This window comes from Hemiscyllium ocellatum, chromosome 10, assembly GCF_020745735.1.
Source record: "Hemiscyllium ocellatum isolate sHemOce1 chromosome 10, sHemOce1.pat.X.cur, whole genome shotgun sequence".
NCBI classification, from domain to species: domain Eukaryota; kingdom Metazoa; phylum Chordata; class Chondrichthyes; order Orectolobiformes; family Hemiscylliidae; genus Hemiscyllium; species Hemiscyllium ocellatum.
Window position 1 is genome coordinate 96,550,684 of NC_083410.1, and position 17,091 is coordinate 96,567,774.

At 48.1% G+C, this 17,091-nt stretch overlaps 1 protein-coding gene across 1 annotated transcript in view; it reads right to left on the bottom strand.

The window, feature by feature from the left end:
• The window catches only part of LOC132819587 (nesprin-1-like), a 182,456-nt gene that overhangs the window by 46,205 nt on the left and 119,160 nt on the right, over positions 1 to 17,091 (bottom strand). Inside the window, exons 8-13 of the mRNA XM_060831158.1 lie at positions 13,307 to 13,416; positions 9,270 to 9,377; positions 6,817 to 6,954; positions 3,926 to 4,090; positions 1,817 to 1,929; positions 134 to 302 (exon numbers count right to left, since the gene is read on the bottom strand). Of these exons, the coding sequence (XP_060687141.1) occupies positions 134 to 302; positions 1,817 to 1,929; positions 3,926 to 4,090; positions 6,817 to 6,954; positions 9,270 to 9,377; positions 13,307 to 13,416 (803 nt within the window). The remainder of the gene's footprint in view (positions 1 to 133; positions 303 to 1,816; positions 1,930 to 3,925; positions 4,091 to 6,816; positions 6,955 to 9,269; positions 9,378 to 13,306; positions 13,417 to 17,091) is intronic.

Here is a 17,091-nt window from a genome sequence, read left to right on the forward strand (position 1 = left end):
AACTGTTACGAACGCGTCATTTGTGGTCAACAAATGAGGGTCCAAACAGGAAGCAAGGAGTGTACTGCAAGCCCTCCCCTCCACCTCTCAGTGAAATTCCTGAAGACGTGGGTCACACTGAAATATTCCTCACAATGTAATTTTGGAGGAGATGCTGCACGGATTCCTTCCTGCCGTATTTGATGATCCACGATTTGAGTTTGGTTTCAGCCAGCACCAAGAAGGCCAGGAGGCGATACTTCAACTCCAGAAAGTCCAGTCGCGTTAAATGGAGCTTGGAGGCGGTCGTAATGAAGTCGAACCTGGGGAGAGCAAGTGGACGCAAGGTTATCACTGACGGGAGGGGTGAGGTGAGAACAGACCATGGCCAAAGAGATATGCAGACATATAAACAGGGGAATAAGTGGCATCCACCATCACCTCAGCCACAGGAAACTGTAAGGAAAGCTGACAGCTCGACAGTGCCTTTAATGATTTCAGAAGGTTCCAAATTTTTCCTGGGGTCGGGGGTGTCCAAAACTAGAGGGCATAGGTTGAAGGTGAGAGGGGACCCAAGGGGCAACACTTTCACACAGAGGGTGGTGCGTGTATGGGATGCATTGCTAGAGGATGTGGTAGATGCAGGTACAGTGACAACATTTGAAAGACATTTGGGCAGGCACATGGATAGGAAAGGTTTCGAGGGACGTGGACCGAATGCAGGCAATTGGGTCTCATTCAGTTTAGGACCTCTGGCCACCCGAGTTGGACCAAAGGGTTTGTTTCCATGCTGTGTGACTCTACCACTCTCCACAGCCATTTCGCGATGTAGTCTCTGCTGGAAACGGCAGCAGCTCATTTGCACACAGCAAGATCCCACAATCCAAAATCTGTCGATGAAAACAAAAAAAAAAATCTGTTTCCGTGCTAACGGTTGACCGATCAATATCTTCCGGGGAAACGGCGAAGCAGTGGCAGGGTCCGCTCCTTCAAAACGACGCCAGGCAACCTTTGAGCTGAGACAGCAGGCTCAGCCGAGGAACCGCGCCGTCAAACAGCACAGAATTCCCTCGCCACCACGCCTAGACGTTGTCCTCAAGTCTCCGGGATCGGGCTCATACTCACATCCGAAGGGGGTGAGGAAATGTCACCCAACAGAGCCACAGATTCAACAAAAACAGCCAAGAGGAAACTCTACCCAAGACTGAAGGTGGGAAGGTGCCCACCATCCAGATGCAATATGGGGTGTCTACTTCCGGAGAAGTGGCCCCTGTTATACTGGTTTAGACGCTTTAATGGATAAGTCCAAATAGCACGCCTCAGCTCAGCATCACCTGGGTGGGTCAACATGCATTGCTCAACAAAATGAGATTATCAACTCGTTACCTTGCTGCCTTTATTGAGATCTTGCTGTGCACAGGGGCAGCTGCCGACCTCACAGCTACACTGTGAAGGCGTCATTGATCGCGCAACTTGGAGACATCGTGAGAATCGACGCAAGGTGCTACGCAAATGCAGACTTTCACTGTCCTTCAACTGTCTCCCAGGATGGGCTCAATCGGGTATTCATTTGCAAAATCTTGCAATCTGGCTCGCGGCGGGTCCAATCCGCCAAGTCCCACAAAGACTCAGCAGGACATGCGCCAGTCTCTTGGTCAGCAAGTCGTTTTATTTTCAGTATTAGTTGCAGCAAACCCGTCCCCCCCCCCTCCAAAGTTTACATCGAAAAGGTCACACAAGAGAAAGGTTAGGGGTCCCACTGTTTAACCAGACGCAGTGCTTATCAGACACAGAGTTAAACAGGGTTTACTGATGAGCCACATGGATAGTTACTCACCGCTCTGCGATATCCTCCAGCTGGTCTGCTGGGATTGGGACCCCATTCACAGATCTTGCCCTGTGGATCTGGTGGAAGATTTGTTTGTGACCTTCTAACGCCTTTATCACATCCTGGCAAGGAAACAAATACAAGTTAGCGTTGGAAAATAATCAAAACTGAATCTGTGCTGAAAACAACAAACACTGGAGATCATAAGACCATAAGACATAGGAGTGGAAGTAAGGCCATTCGGCCCATCGAGTCCACTCCACCATTCAATCATGGCTGATGGGCATTTCAACTCCCACTTACCCGCAATCTCCCCGTAGCCCTTAATTCCTCGAGACAACAAGAATCTATCAATCTCTGCCTTGAAGACATCTAGCGTCCCGGCCTCCACTGCACTCTGCGACAATGAATTCCACAGGCCCACCACTCTGTGGCTGGAGAAATGTCTCCGCATTTCTGTTCTGAATTGACCCCCTCTAATTCTAAGGCTGTGTCCACGGGTCCTAGTCTCCTCGCCTAACGGAAACAATTTCCTAGCGTCCAACCTTTCCAAGCCATGTATTATCTTGTAAGTTTCTATTAAATCTCCCCTTAATCTTCCAAAACTCCAATGAATACAATCCCAGGATCCTCAGCCATTCCTCATATGTTAGACCAACCATTCCAGGGATCATCCGTGAGAATGTCCGCTGGACACGTTCCAGCGCCAGTATGTCCTTCCTGAGGTGTGGGGACCAAAACTGGAGATCACAGCAGGTCCGGCAGCATCCACAGAGAGAGAGCAACCTAACGTTACTAATCCAGGTGACTCTTCATCAGGGCAGAGCTTTACTCTGGATAGTCACTCATTACATCACCAAAAAAAAGCAGCTGCTTAGGGGTGGCATGGTGGCTCAGCGGTTAGCACTGCTGTCTCGCAGCACCAGGTTCCCAGGTTCAATTCTGGCCTCAAGTGACTGTGTGGAGTTTGCACATTTTCCCCGTGTCTGCGTGGGTTTCCTCCCATAGTCACAAAGATGTGCAGGTCAGGTGAATTGCCCATAGTGTTAGTGTTAGGAGGGAAATGGGTCTGGGTTGTTGGGCCAAAGGGCCTGTTTCCACACTGTAGGGAATCTAACCATTATGAATGCACAATTCATAGCTAAAGGATTGGACTCTGGGTGTGACTCCAGATGATTCAAACCTTGAGGAGTTAGATTCGTCCCATATCCCAATGGGATCCTCACTGGCCGCAGGATGAGAGCAACGGAGACAAAGCGACTTTGTTTCAAGTTGAAACCTGGGGGTATCCTCAGTGCTCTGCGGCAGACAGACATCAGATTATTGCGGACGTTCAGAGACTCAGCTCTGACTCAGGAGGTTGCTGGGATTCAAGCCCCACTCCAGAGACATGAAAGTGAGGGCGAGAGTGACATTCCCGTGCCCTGGCTGTAAGAGCTGAGCTGGGGCCCAGCCTGCGCTCACGGAAAAACGGGAGCGCTGACCTGTCCCAAGCTCATGCGTGTGCTCCAGGAGTCAGTCTTTGTCTGTGAAGCACTTTGGGCTGTGCTGCTAATGCAAAAAGTGCTAGACAAATGCAACTCCTGCCTCAAGCACTGCTGGGAGAAAGTGAGGACTGCTGATGCTTCCACTGAGTCGCCGTTTACTCTCCCTTCTTTGCCCTCACCAACAAGCCAGCCCCTTCCCCTCTGCCTCTAAAATTCTGACTTCTGGTCTGCCAGCTGAGAGATTTACTTGGGTTAATGTTGCTGGAGTCGATACAGAGCCTCACCCCAGCTGATCGAGAACCACTCAGCCCAGGAACTTCCTGTCCAATTATACCTAGGCTCCTTTCTCCTCTCTCCGCCCGGTTTGACCTGGGGCCTGGATTCCAAGTTGGGTTTGGTCAAACTTTCATGGCTTGTGAGAGTGGACCACCAGAAGATCAGGGTTGCTTGCCAACTGTGGATTGCCCAGTCTGCACATCCCTGGGCGGTTTAGCAAGGTGTCAGGTGGTTAGCACTGCGAGCTCACAGCACCAGGGACCCAGATACAGGCCTGGCATTGCCCAGCGACGACTCCCAATGCTTCCTCCGCCAACCTGCCCACCACCACCACAGAAGCCCACCGCCAACTCACCTTATGTTGCTCCAGTTTCCTGTGGATGATGTTGGCCGTCTCATCGTGGGCCTGCTGGATGACAATCTCTTCCCCGAGAATAGTCTCCACTCTGTGCAGCCAGGCTCCAATGGTGCCCAGGGGCGAGGGCAGTGACTTGTCCAGCATGATGTGCCAATCCAGAAGCTGAGGAATGGAAAAATCAGCATGTAACAGCCTTCCTATTTCTTACAATCAGGGGAAGGGCAACTTGAGCTCAGTGACATTGTACCAGCTCGCTGCCCATAAAAGAATCCCTACTGCATGGGAGCAGGCCATTTGGCCCTTCGAGTCCACACTGACCCTCTGAAAAGAGTCCCCCCCCAGAACCCCCCTATCCCTGTAACCCCCATGGCTAACACTATGGGCAGTGGTTAGCACTGCGGCTTCATGGCGCCAGGGACCCAGGTTCAATTCCAGCCTCGGGATGACTGCGTGTGTGGAGTTCACACATTTTCCCCATGTCTGCGTGGATTTCCTCCGGGTGCTCTGTTTACCTTCTAAAGGTGTGCAGTGGATTGGCCACGCTACGTTTCCTATTGTGTCCAGGGATATGCAGGCTAAGTAGGTTAGTCACAGAAAGTACAGAGCTCAGTGGTTAGCACTGCTGCCTCACAGCGCTAGGGACCCAGGTTCGATTCCAGCCTCGGGTGACTTTCCTCTGGGTCCCTCCCCAATCCAAAGACGTGCAGAGTGAGGTGAATTGGCCACGTAGTGCCCAGGGATGGGTAGGTTAGGTAAATTAATGTAGAATAATAGGGGAAGGGAATGGGTCACTCTTCAGAGGGTCAATGTGGACTTGTTGGGCCAAAGGGCCTGTTTCCACACTGTCGGGAATTCTATGATTGAAGCTACATCTTTGGACTGCTAAAGGAAACCAAGCAGAACGTGCAAACTCCATACAGACAGTCTCTTGAGGCTAGAATCAAACCCAGACCCCTGGCCCTATGAGGCAGCAGCACTGACCACTGAGCCACTGTGTCCCTACAGGTATAGCATCCGCCAACAAACCCCTTTGTCCTCAGTCCATGGTGATAGTTTTGACAATTTGCCTGCCTCAGAGAGATTAATGTGAAAGGCAAATGGAGGACATTCTCAAAACTGTATCCTGGACACAATGAAGGAACAACTCCAACTCTCAGTATAGCTGAGGATGTTAGAGAGTGATCAGAAATAAATATGTGGGGAGAAAGACATTTATTCCCACACCCATATTCACATGTAAACCAGATTCTAAACACTCTACACCAAAGATTCACTGCAGGTACTCCCCACAGTTACTGAAGTACAATCAAAGAAATTATATTTTCATTTGAATTTGTTCATTTAAATTTTGAATATTGAGTATTATTATAAAGCCCCTTGAAGAGACTAGCATCTTTTAATTTGGCTTATTTGGTTTAATTTAATTTAATGTGATTAACTGGCTTTAAGAGCCTTAAAGGAGTTTTGACATCAGGAAGGCTGGTTACTTGCAGCCAACTTAAGGCGATGAACATTCTCCTGGGTAGGATGTTGAGAGTTCAAGTCCCATTCCCGACACTTAATCTTGGCTAGTATTTCACTGGAATACTGCACACTGGAGGATCTACTGGAAGTGTTGCTGAGACTGATGTAAATGAAGCTGTTGGGCTACCTGCAGAAGAGCTCAGAGTTCTATCCTGGAGACAATTTATGGAGTTTCTTACAGCTTAGAAAAAAGGCTCTTCAGCCCATTGTGCTATACTGGTCATCAAGCATCTAACTACTCCAGTCTAGTTTTCCAAGACTTGGCCTGTGGCCTTGTGTCCAATGACGTGTCAAGGGTTCATCCAAATAGGTTTTAAATGTCTGGAGGGTTCCTGCCCCCACAAAGCAAAAGGCAGTGAATAATACTTCACAGACAAAGGCAGGAGTTGCTGGAAAAGCTCAGCAGGTCTGGCAGCATCCGTGAAGAAAATTCAGAGTTGACGTTTCGGATTCAGTGACCCTTCCTCAGAACTGGACCCAAAATGTGAACTTTGAGTTCTCTCTACAGACCCTGCCAGGCCCGCTGAGCTTTTCCTGCCGTTTCTGGGTTTTTTTCCTGATTTACAGCACCCGCAGTTCTTTTGGTTTCTATTCAGTGAATTCCACCTGCCGGGTGAGACAGATTCTCCTCAAACTCTTTCCAAACCTCCCGCTCCTCCTCTTGAAATTCCGGCCCAGGGTATCGATTCTTTTACTAAGGAGATTGATCCCTCAGCCAATACCACCAAGAAAACACGCCCAGTTGATGTGCAGGACCTGACTGCGTAATTGTTGACTACTGTTTATTACAGGGAGAAAGTGAGGGCTGCAGATGCTGGAGATCAGAGTCGAGAGTGTGCACAGCAGGTCAGGCAGCATCTGAGGACTAGGAGAGTCGACGTTTCAGGCCGAAGCCCTTCGTCATGAAGGGCCATCAGGAAGGAACTGGCCATTCCTGATGAAGGGCTCTTGCCCAAAACGTCGATTCTCCTGCTCCTCGGACGCTGTCTCGACCTGCTGTGCTTTTCCAGCGCCACACTCTCGACTGCTCATCCACAACCGACTTCAAAAAGAAGCGATTGTGAAGCTGAAAAGGGTTCTGTTCAAATATAACGTCTTCCTTGTTTATTTTATTGACTCATCTGACGCCAGGCACGAGGATGGAATGGAAAGTTATGAGCAGAAGGCAGAGGCATTGCTGGGCACACAAAGTCTGTGACCACGTGGAAATGCGAGCTGTGTGACTAACACCCGACTCTGGAATGCTCCCACTTACTGCCCCCGCTCTGAGTCCACATCATCAGATGGTACTGCACACAAAGACTGGCAGGAGAAAGGAAAAGACTGGAGTATGACCTTGCGGAGTCCGTGCTCTGAAAACTCACCCTGGCCGACACTCTCTCCCAGACTTGCTTAACCGTGACTTGATCCAGCGACAGTTTCCCATCTTTCTGCGAGGGCTGAATTAAAACCTCCACGTGCTTCTTTTTAACCTCGTACTGGCCTCGAAAGCTCTTGAACAACTAAAGAAAAGTACGGACAAAGGCAACAGCATAAAACAGAGCGATGGAATCAAAACAGGAAGTCTTTGCTGCATTCACACATGAGGTGCTCAGTTAGATTAGGCGGCTAGTGAGTGATGCCAACAGCGTGGGTTCAATGCCCATATTGGCTGCTGTAACCAGGAAGGACTCTCCTTCTCAACTCCTCCTCTTGTCTGAGGGCGTGTTTACCCTCAGGTGACACCACCACCAGCGATCTCTCTCTCTGACGGGAGAGCAGTCTGGTAGGGTTATGGTGACTTGAATGTATTCACACACAGACTGACTTCCCATTGGCTTGAAATTCTGAATAGGTTTCAGAATCATTCCGGGTTGTCCTGTTAAATCAGCTAACAGCTCTGCCAGTCGAGTCGAGGCTGAGGTGAAGATGGCCCTGCATTCAGGCAACACGGTGGCTCAGTGGTTAGCACTGCTGCCTCACGGCACCAGGGACCTGGGTTCGATTCCAGCCTCAGGTGACTGTCTGCATGGAGTTTGCACATTTTCCCTGTGTCTACGTGGGTTTCCTCCAATTTCCTCCCACAGTCACAAAGATGTGCAGGTTAAGTGAATTGGCCGTGCTAAGTTGCCCATAGTGTTCAGGGATGTGTATGCATGGGGTAAATATAGGGGAATGGGCCTGGGTGGGTTACTCTCTGGAAGGTCAGTGTTAGGATTTGATTGCCAACCTGATTGGTTGGGCCAAATGGCCTGTTTCCACACTGTAGGGAATCTAATCTTAACTGACCACTATTACAGAGACAGAGCTTTTTCTGCTAAGGTATCAAGCAGTTAGAATGATGGGGGTGTGTTCCAAATCCAGACTTGAGGTGTGGGTGTTGGTTTTCATGCCTACCTATCCTTGAGAAAGGTCGGGGGGGGAGTGTGAGCGCAATCCCCTTCTAGGGATGGCAGCCGCAGTGTAATGGCTCTGGAGGAAGTCAACATTGGCAAACAGACTGCCCATCACGCCAACTACTTTGACCTGGATGCTGGCGAATTGCTCGAAGCTTGGCACACTTGCAAATAAAGCAGAAACCACACGCCCCCCCAGCTATGACTCACAAGAGTTCATCCTGTCAATGCGTGGTCTGTATACACTGGTCTCCAGTTAGTGCTGTCTTCAGCATCCACTGGCTGGAGGAGGGGAAATTGCTGGGAGGGAATTCCCATTTCTTAGAAATTCCAGCAGGGGCCCTCGGTCATCAGTCCCCCTTCCTGCTCAATGTCAGTGAATCTGTGGACGCCCAGCGCTGAGATTAACATAAAGCGAGTGACCATGCAGATGAAGGGTTGACGGTCCACTGTGAAAATGAGATAGCGACGGTGGTGTCACGGTAAACCCAAAAGCCCCAGCTTAAGCTCTGAGGGACATGTTCCACTCCCACTGCAACTCAGTCTCTCGGGATATGGGTTCAGGTCCCACCAAGATGACATGTGGAATTTAATCATAGGATCATAGCATTAAACAGGCCCTTTGGTCCACACCAACGCTCCAAAGTGTAACCCACCCAGACCTATTACTCTACGTTTACCTCAGACTAACGCACCTAACCTACACGTCCCTAAATATTATGGGGTAATTTAGCATGGCCAAATCACCTAAACTGCACATCTTTGGACTGTTAGAGAAAATCCACACAGACATGGGGAGAACGTACAAACTCCACACAGACAGTCACCCGGGGCTGGAATCGAACCCAGGTCCCTGTCGCTATGATGCTCCTGAGCCACTGTGCACAGCGCTGGAGGAGCAGCCTCAATAGTAGGAACCATGGCTGTTATGAGCGATTAATCTGATCCATTAATGCCCCCTTTAGTTGACTCTTAATGGCCCTCTGAAATAACTCACTTAGTTCAATCACAATCAGGTTGGCAATCAAATCCTAACCTTGCCGGCAACACCCACATCCCATGAAAGATTGAGGATGGGGCAACAGGAGAAAATGGGCAAGGTCTTTCAGAACAGGAGTCCATTCAGACCCTCAACTTCCTGTTGGTCTGTAACTGAATTGTTCCTTAATTCCACTCACAACACTCGAAAGCACATTCCAACAAGAATCAGCCCCTTGAGATTTAGTCCAGCCCCAAAAAGCACAGCCCTGTCAAGGAGGGAGAGTGGCAAATGTTGACTTTTTATGAGTGAAGCATCTCGTGACCTGACCTTACATTTATCCCCTGTTCTGGATCCTTCCACAAGAAGGGAGTATGTTCTTTCTGTCCGCCTGTATTGTTGTAAAGGGATCGCTTTGACCATCCCTGAGAAAAGGTGCGAGAGGTGGACGGTGCTGACCCACCTCATATCGTTCCTGGAACCCAGCCTCGGCCACTTGCATCCTCGTGATATCTCTTTCAAACTGCTCAAGCCACGCTCTCGCCTCCCTCAGCATCAGTCTGTCTTCTCGCTGATGGGCCACAAACAGAAGCAACAGTGCAAATAAACATCAGGAGGCGCTCTACGTTATTAGAGTCTGACCAGCATCGCGATGGGATTGTCCGTTGTCCTGATCGTCTGCACCAACAGACTCCAAACTAAATGGCCCATTCCCTGCTCCTTCTGCTATCAAGCCTTCACTAAATACACCAATTCCACCCCCCTCCCCCCATTTCACCCTTTGAGAGGGGCCATTCACCTTGTGGACACTCTGATCCCATTCCCAATCTGCCTTCAACTGAACCCCAAAGAGTGTGTTATCTGACTTTTTCACTTGCTTCTGTCTTACTGTGTCAAGCTCCAAACACTTCCACCAGGCGAAAAAGCAATTTACTTGTACTTCTTTCTATTTAATGGCGGGGGAGGGCAGGGGAGAGGAGGAAGGGTGATGGTGGTGGTGGTTTAGAGTTAGATGATACAACTGCTTTGCACAGCATCCCTGTTCAGATTGTGACTCACTTGTCATTTTAATTCTCTGCTATTGTGATGATACTGTGGCTTTAAGAGCTGTGGTTCCCTTTAGAGAGAGATAGTGAGGGGTGGGAGGCGGCAAGTCGTCAATGAGACGATAGACAACTTGTGAAGCCTTGGTTTTTTTTTTAAAACGCTGGAACAGTAGAAGCAGCTTGACCGGGTGTGGTCACACCCCCACCCACAGAACTAGGGGTCTTAGGTTTAGCTTTCAGCAGCTGCTGTTGTGAACTTGAAGAAGAGTAGAAGTGATTTTTTCCCTCTCTGGATTCCAGCCTAAAGCTGGAAGTTCTCTTCCAAGGCTGCTAGTTTGCATTTGAGACAATCTGTGTTCTGAATTTTATGAGATATTACCATATTGGAACAGTTAATTAGTAAGAGTCACTGCATCTATTATTCTGTTAATTTTTTTTTCAAAAAAGTTAAGTTAATCAATTAATTCTTTACTTTGTTGTATTTAACTGCAGTGTTTGAATAAATTGAGTATTGCTTAACGTCGAGTGGTTTGACAAATCAAATAGCATCTGCAGTAAAGCTCCTGATATTTACTTTCAAAATAAGAAAAAGTTAGAGTGGAGACTGCCTTCTTAATAATGTTTTGAGGGGGTCTGGTTGGTCCACATCTGCTATCCCCATCTCCAATCCCTCCATGTACATTGTTTCATTTCTTATCCTGTTACTGTCTGTTTTGCCCTTGCACCATCATCCCTTTTATCAGTTAATCTCTCTGGTCACAGTTTACACCCTTCTCTTTCCTGTCACACCCCCCGTTTTGCTGAGTTTGCCGATAACCAGTTCCATCTTTAAGCTCCCCCCAGTCCCGACAAAAGCTCGTCCAAGCTGAAACATCAACTCCACACCTCCCTCTGACGCTGAGAAATCTGCTGTGTCCAGCATTTTCTCTCTTCACCGTTGTCGATTCTTAAGTCGGCGTCACTCAAACCCAAACTCGCAACGTTCCATAAATTTGCAATAAACCTCACAGTTTGTTGTGAATGAGGCAGATACAAACCCTCAGGAGAGAAGTAGGGAGCCATTTACCGAAGAGATCAAAGTGGGTCAGGAGGCATCCATGGAGAGAATGCAAGCTAATGTTACGAGTCATTTGCACTCAAAACATTAGCTTGCTCTATCTCCACGGATGCTGCCTGGCCCACTCTGATCGCCAGCATTTTTTGCTTCCAGTACAGATTCCAGCATATGCAGTAATTTGCTCCTACATTTACCAAACAGAATGCTCAAAAACATCAAGTTAACTTGGCAACAAACTGAGCACATGAGAGAACAGAAGACAGCAGCTGATCTTATATTGTGGTACCATGTCTAAACCAATTTGCACTTCGAAGGACAAGGGCAGCAGATATTTTGCAATGTCAGCACTTGTCAATTCCCCTCCATGCTACTCAGCATCTTGACTTGGAAATACCATACATACTCGTGCAAAAGTCAAATTTGTTAGATTATGGTTCAAGGTTAAATTTATGGGGTTGACTATTACATGGATACTAGCTCTAAAGGACTGAAATTCATGTTCTAGTTCAAAATACTGCATTGGATGGCACAGTGGCTAGCACTGCTGCCTCACAGCACCAGGGACCCGGGTTCAGTTCCCACTTTGGGCAACTGTCTGTGTAGAGTTTGCACATTTTCCCTATTTCTGCGTGGGTTTCCTCCGGGTGCTCCGGTTTCCTCCTACAGTCCAAAAACTGGCCATGCTAAATTACCCGCAGTGTTCAGCGATGTGTAGGTCAGGGGTGAATGTAGGGATCTGGGTGGGTTAGTCTTCAGTGGGTCGGTGTGGACTTGTTGGGCTGAAGGGCCTGTTTCCACGCTGTAGGGAATCCAATTCAAACCAAAATCTAAAAAATCATTCGCAGAAGCCTAAGTGATCTCTAAGCAAATAGTTGGCTTCTCTGGAACTTTTAATAACTTTGAGTTTAAATGCTGCTGTATATTTTTTTTTCTGGAGGGCATTTTTTATACAAAACAATAAAGAAATGTCAAAACCTCAGCTAGGCATATGACTGTATCCCTCGAGGGTTGCAGGGAGAGTGAGCTCAGCTGCACACAAGGGGAGGCTGTCACCTGACTCTGACCTGAAGTGTCTTAAACTTGCACTCCAAGTTCTCCCAATTCCCTCCATTTTCTCTTGCATTTCTCTCGATAATACCTTGACTCACAAATGTTAAGCTGTATTCTGTGAAGAACTAGGGTTGATTTTTATACATGAGCCAGAGGGAAAACTCCAGATGTTTTGACCAAAAATAGGGGTGAAGAAGGGCTTATGCCGGAAACGTCGATTCTCCTGCTCCTCAGATGCTGCCTGGCCTGCTGCGCTTTTCCAGCGCCACACCTTTCAACTCTGGCCCCCAGCATCTGCAGTCCTCACTTTCTCCAAAAATAGGGGGTCAACTTTTGCATGAGGTCGACTTTTACTCGAGTATATACGGTACACTGTCATTCCCTTGCCATCACTGGGAATTCCCTCCCGACAGTACTGACATTGACTCAGGGATGATAGTGATACAGTTACCAAGGTATAGGGCTGGGTAAATCTAGGAAGTTATGATAAATCTTCACAAAGTCTAAACTGTGGTATTACGTTCCATCACACATTAAGAAAAATGTCAGAGCGAAGGTATATTGATAGAGTTGACGTTCAGAATCCTTTTTCCCAGCACCTAAGGAGCATGTATTTAAGGTGTGAGTGGGGCAAATTCAGAGGAGATGTGAGGGGCAAGTTGTTTTACACAGAGAGTGGTAGGAGTCTGGAATGTGGTGCCAGAGGGAGGTGGTTGAGGCAGACACAATAAGGGCATTTCAGAACTTTTAGGTAAAGACATGAACCTGTACGCAATGGAGGGATATGGACCAAGGGCAGGCAGAAGGGATTAGTTTAATTTGCCGTCATGTTCAGCACAACATCATGGGCCGAAGGGCCTGTTCCTGTGCTATATTGTTCCGTGTTTTATAAAAGCCACTACAGAAATTTATTAGAATGGTACCAAAATAAAGAACGTGCACCTTCAGTCATGTGAGGAAACAGCAGGAACTTCCCTTGGACAGAGAAGTTTAAGAGATCTTACTGAGGTGACCATAATCAGCATCAATAAGGAGAAATTGTTTTTAACAGCAGGAGGACAGAGGTTGGGAAAAGAAACGGAAACAACATGTTGAAACAAACATTCACACAGCAAACAGCGACAATCAGGGACCTGCTGAATGGAAGGGTGCTGGGAACAAAGTCAACAGTAACTTCCAAAAGGGGATTGAATACTGTTCATACTTGAAGAGAAAAAATTTGCACATAGCTGCAGGAACAGAGCAGGTAACTGGGAGTAGTTGGAATTCTCTTCCAGCAGGGCTAAATGGCCTCCTCTTGCACTGTATCATTCATTGAATTTGAAGTAAACAGTGGAAAAGACTTACCTCTTCCTCAAGAGGTTCATTCTCCGTCTCGCGTGGATTTGGATAATGTTTCAGGAACTGAGCCACGTAGGTCATGATTGACTTCTCGTCGGGTTTGTCAACATCCACATCTGTACATAAAGTATCACTCCGTTAGAAACAGGGGTTCTGCTCCTCTACTGAAATGCAGTCACTTCTACAGCAAGCTGGGAGCGGCCTGAGGGGAAAGTGTCACTGGAGTTGTTTTCCTTTGTGGCCAGTGACACAGAGGACCTACCTCCCTAACAACAACGGAAGCCTGCTTTTACATAGCACCTTGAACATAGTGTAATGTCCCAAGATGCTACATGGCTGTACATCAGACAGAATTTGACAGCAGATCAAATAAGGAGGTATTAGGACTGGTGACCCAAAGCTGAGACTAAAAACAGGTTTAAAGGATTGTCTCAAAGATGGAAAGATATAGACGAGGTGAGTTAGTGAGGCTTTCACAACATGTGGTAAGATGGCAGCAGAGTAGGTCACTCCTCCAGGTGGAGCTCCTCTGCTCTACCTGTTCCCTTTCTCCTTTTTTTCCTCCCTGTCTCCTCTCTTCTCTTGGCCTCGGATACCCGGCCGCCGTCTCTGAGTCTGAAGCAGGGTCAGCAGAGATGCTAGTGACTGAACTGGAACGCGGGTAAGCGGTCTAGCACAGGGCAGAGTGTCAGCCAGTGACTGGAGTGGAACGGGGGTAAGCGGCCCAGCACAGGGCGTGGTGTCAGCCAGTGACTGGAGTGGAACGGGGGTAAGCGGCCCAGCACAGGGCGTGGTGTCAGCCAGTGACTGGAGTGGAACAGGACGGGGCCTCACACAGAGTATGGTGTCAGCCTGTGACTGGAGTGGAACAGGGCAGGGCCTAGTACAGAGCATGATATCAGCCAGTGACTAGAATGGAACGGAGGTAAGCAGCCTAGTACAGAGCATGGTGACAGCCAGGGACTGGAGTAGAACAGGGTGGGGCCTAGCACAGAGCGTGGTGACAGCCAGTGACTGGAGTGGAACAGGGTGGCGGCCTAGCACAGAGCGTGGTGACAGCCAGTGACAGGAGTGGAACAGGGTGGCGGCCTAGTACAGAGATGTCTTCCAGTGACTGGAGTGAAATAAGGGTAAGCGGCCTAGTACAGAGGTGGTAGCCAGTGATTGGAGTGGAATGGTAGTGGGGGGCGGGAGCCTCGTACAGAGGTGGCAGCCAGCGGTCAGACCACATGGAGCCCCCATGCGTTGTTTTCTTCACTTCTCTATTCTGTAACTAAGGATAGTACCTAGGTACATTTGTAGCTAAGATGGTGCTTTAAGTAGTGGCTTATAAACTTTTCACTGTACTCATTTGAGTACATGTGACAATAAAACTAATTCAATTCAATCCAATTTAATTCATGTGTCCATAACTTCAATTGGGCTATACCACGAACTCTGTACTTCCCTCCCTGCATCTCTTCATCTCTCTCCCTCCCCTTCCACCTTTAATTTATACCTTTCAACCTCCTTTTGTTCTAACAAAGTTCTTATTCGCCTGATCTAATATCTCTTTATGTAGTTTGGTGTCATACTTTGTTTCCTAACCCTTCTGTGGAGTACCCTGGGATATTTCATGACGTGAAAGCTGCTATATAAATATAAATCATTGTTGTTGTACGGAGAGAATGCCGGAGATTAGGGGCAGGTCCGGAAGGCAGAGTCATCAGCATTGAGGTCATGGAAACCGGGGATGAAAAAGAAGTGTTGAGATCTCAGAGACATATTGGACTGCAAGAGGATATGGGTGATAGAGAATAGCCCGTGTGTATGACCAGAAGATGTGGAGAAGAACAAGCAGTGATCCTTACAGCGAGGCCTTGATATCAACTTTTCTGGGCAGGGACTGTCAGCTCCTATAGAGTCATAGATTTATACAGCACAGAAACAGACCCTTAGATCCAACTCAGTCATGTTGACCAGATGTCCTAACTTAACCTAGTCCCATTTGTCACCATTTGGCCCATATTCCTCTAAACCCTTCTTATTCGTATACCCATCCAGATGCCTTTTCAATACTGTAATTGTACCAGCCTCTACCACTTCCTCTGACAGCTCATTCCAGACATTCACCATCATCTGCGTGAAAAAGTTTCCCCTTAGGTCCCTTTCACCTCAAACTCTCTAGGTTTGGACTCCCCTACCCTGGGAAAACGACCTTATTTGCCATATCTATGCCCCTCGTGATTTTATAAACCTCTATAAGATCACCCCTCAGCCTCCAATGTTCCAGGGAAAATAGCCTATTCAGACTCTCCCCATAGCTCAAACCCTCCAACCCTGGCAACATCCTTGTAAATCTTTTCTGAACCCTTTCAAGTTTCACAATTTTTTTCCTGTCGCAGGGAGACCAGAATTGCACACACTGTCCACTACACCTCCAATTTTGGTGTCGTCACCAAACTCACTAACCATACCTCCCATGCTCAGACCTGTTGGCATCTAAACAGTGTGATGCAGGAATGAGCTCCGACTTGATCACCTCTCGTGAGGAAACATTGTGTGGCTGCCCTGAAAGGTGATTGGCTAGTTAGAATTGAAGGGTCAGTGGTCCATTCTGCAGCACTGGTCAACAGGGTGGCTGCCAACTCTGCCTGAAACTGGCTTTGTTCAGCTCAGGCTCGACAACATCCAGTCTGACACTCCTGACATATTTTTTCCTCTTCTGAAATGCCAGACAGTCATTTCCACACATCTCTCTCAGCAAGCTGGCTGCCTCTTGAGCGGAAAGTTGTTTTCCTGGTGATACAGAGGATATATATATCCCTGACAACAACCGAAAAACTGCTTTTACATAGCACCTTGAACTATCCCATGATGCACCATGGCTGAATATCAGACAAACTTTGACACCAAACCAAATAAGGAGGTGTTAAGTCTCCACCAAGTACCCCAGGTAGCATCCCCCCCACCCCCCCCCCCGCCCCGACTCCCCCCAGCAACTCCCACCCCCTACCAACTCCCACGGCTGGCATGGTGCCTCAGTGGTTAGTACTGCTGCCTCACAGCGTCAGGGACCCAGATTCGATTCCGACCTGGGGCGACTGTCTATGTAGAGTTTGCACATTCTCCCCGTGTCTGTGTGTGTTTCCTCCAGGTGCTCCAGTTTCCTCCCACAATCGAAAGACGTGCAGGCTAGATGAAGTGGCCGTGCTAAATTGCCCGTAATGTTAGGTACATTAGTCAGGGGTAAATATAGGGTAAGGGAATGGGTTTGGGTGGGTTACTCATAACAGGGTCAGTGTGGTCTTGTTCATAAAGTCATAGAGATGTACCCTTCGGTCCAACCTGTCCATGCAGACCAGATATCCCAACCCAATCTAGTCCCAGGTTAAAAATCACACAACACCAGGTTATAGTCCAACAGGTTTAATTGGAAGCACACTAGCTTTCGGAGCGACGCTCCTTCATCAGGTGATTTTTAACTTTGTACACCCCAGTCCAACACCAGCATCTCCAGATCATGACTACTATCGACACCACTAACCGCCAGCTTCAAGTGGAGAGGATCTCCAAAAAGATTGCACATATCGACAGAAGGAGCATCGCTCCCAAAGCTAGTGTGCTTCCAATTAAACCTGTTGGATTATAACCTGGTGTTGTGTGATTTTTAACTTTGTACACCCCAGTCCAACACCGGCACCTCCAAATCAATCTAGTCCCACCTGACAGCACCCAGCCCATATCCCTCCAAACCCTTCCTATTCATCTGCCCATCCAAATGCCTCTTAAATGTTGCAATTGTACCAGCC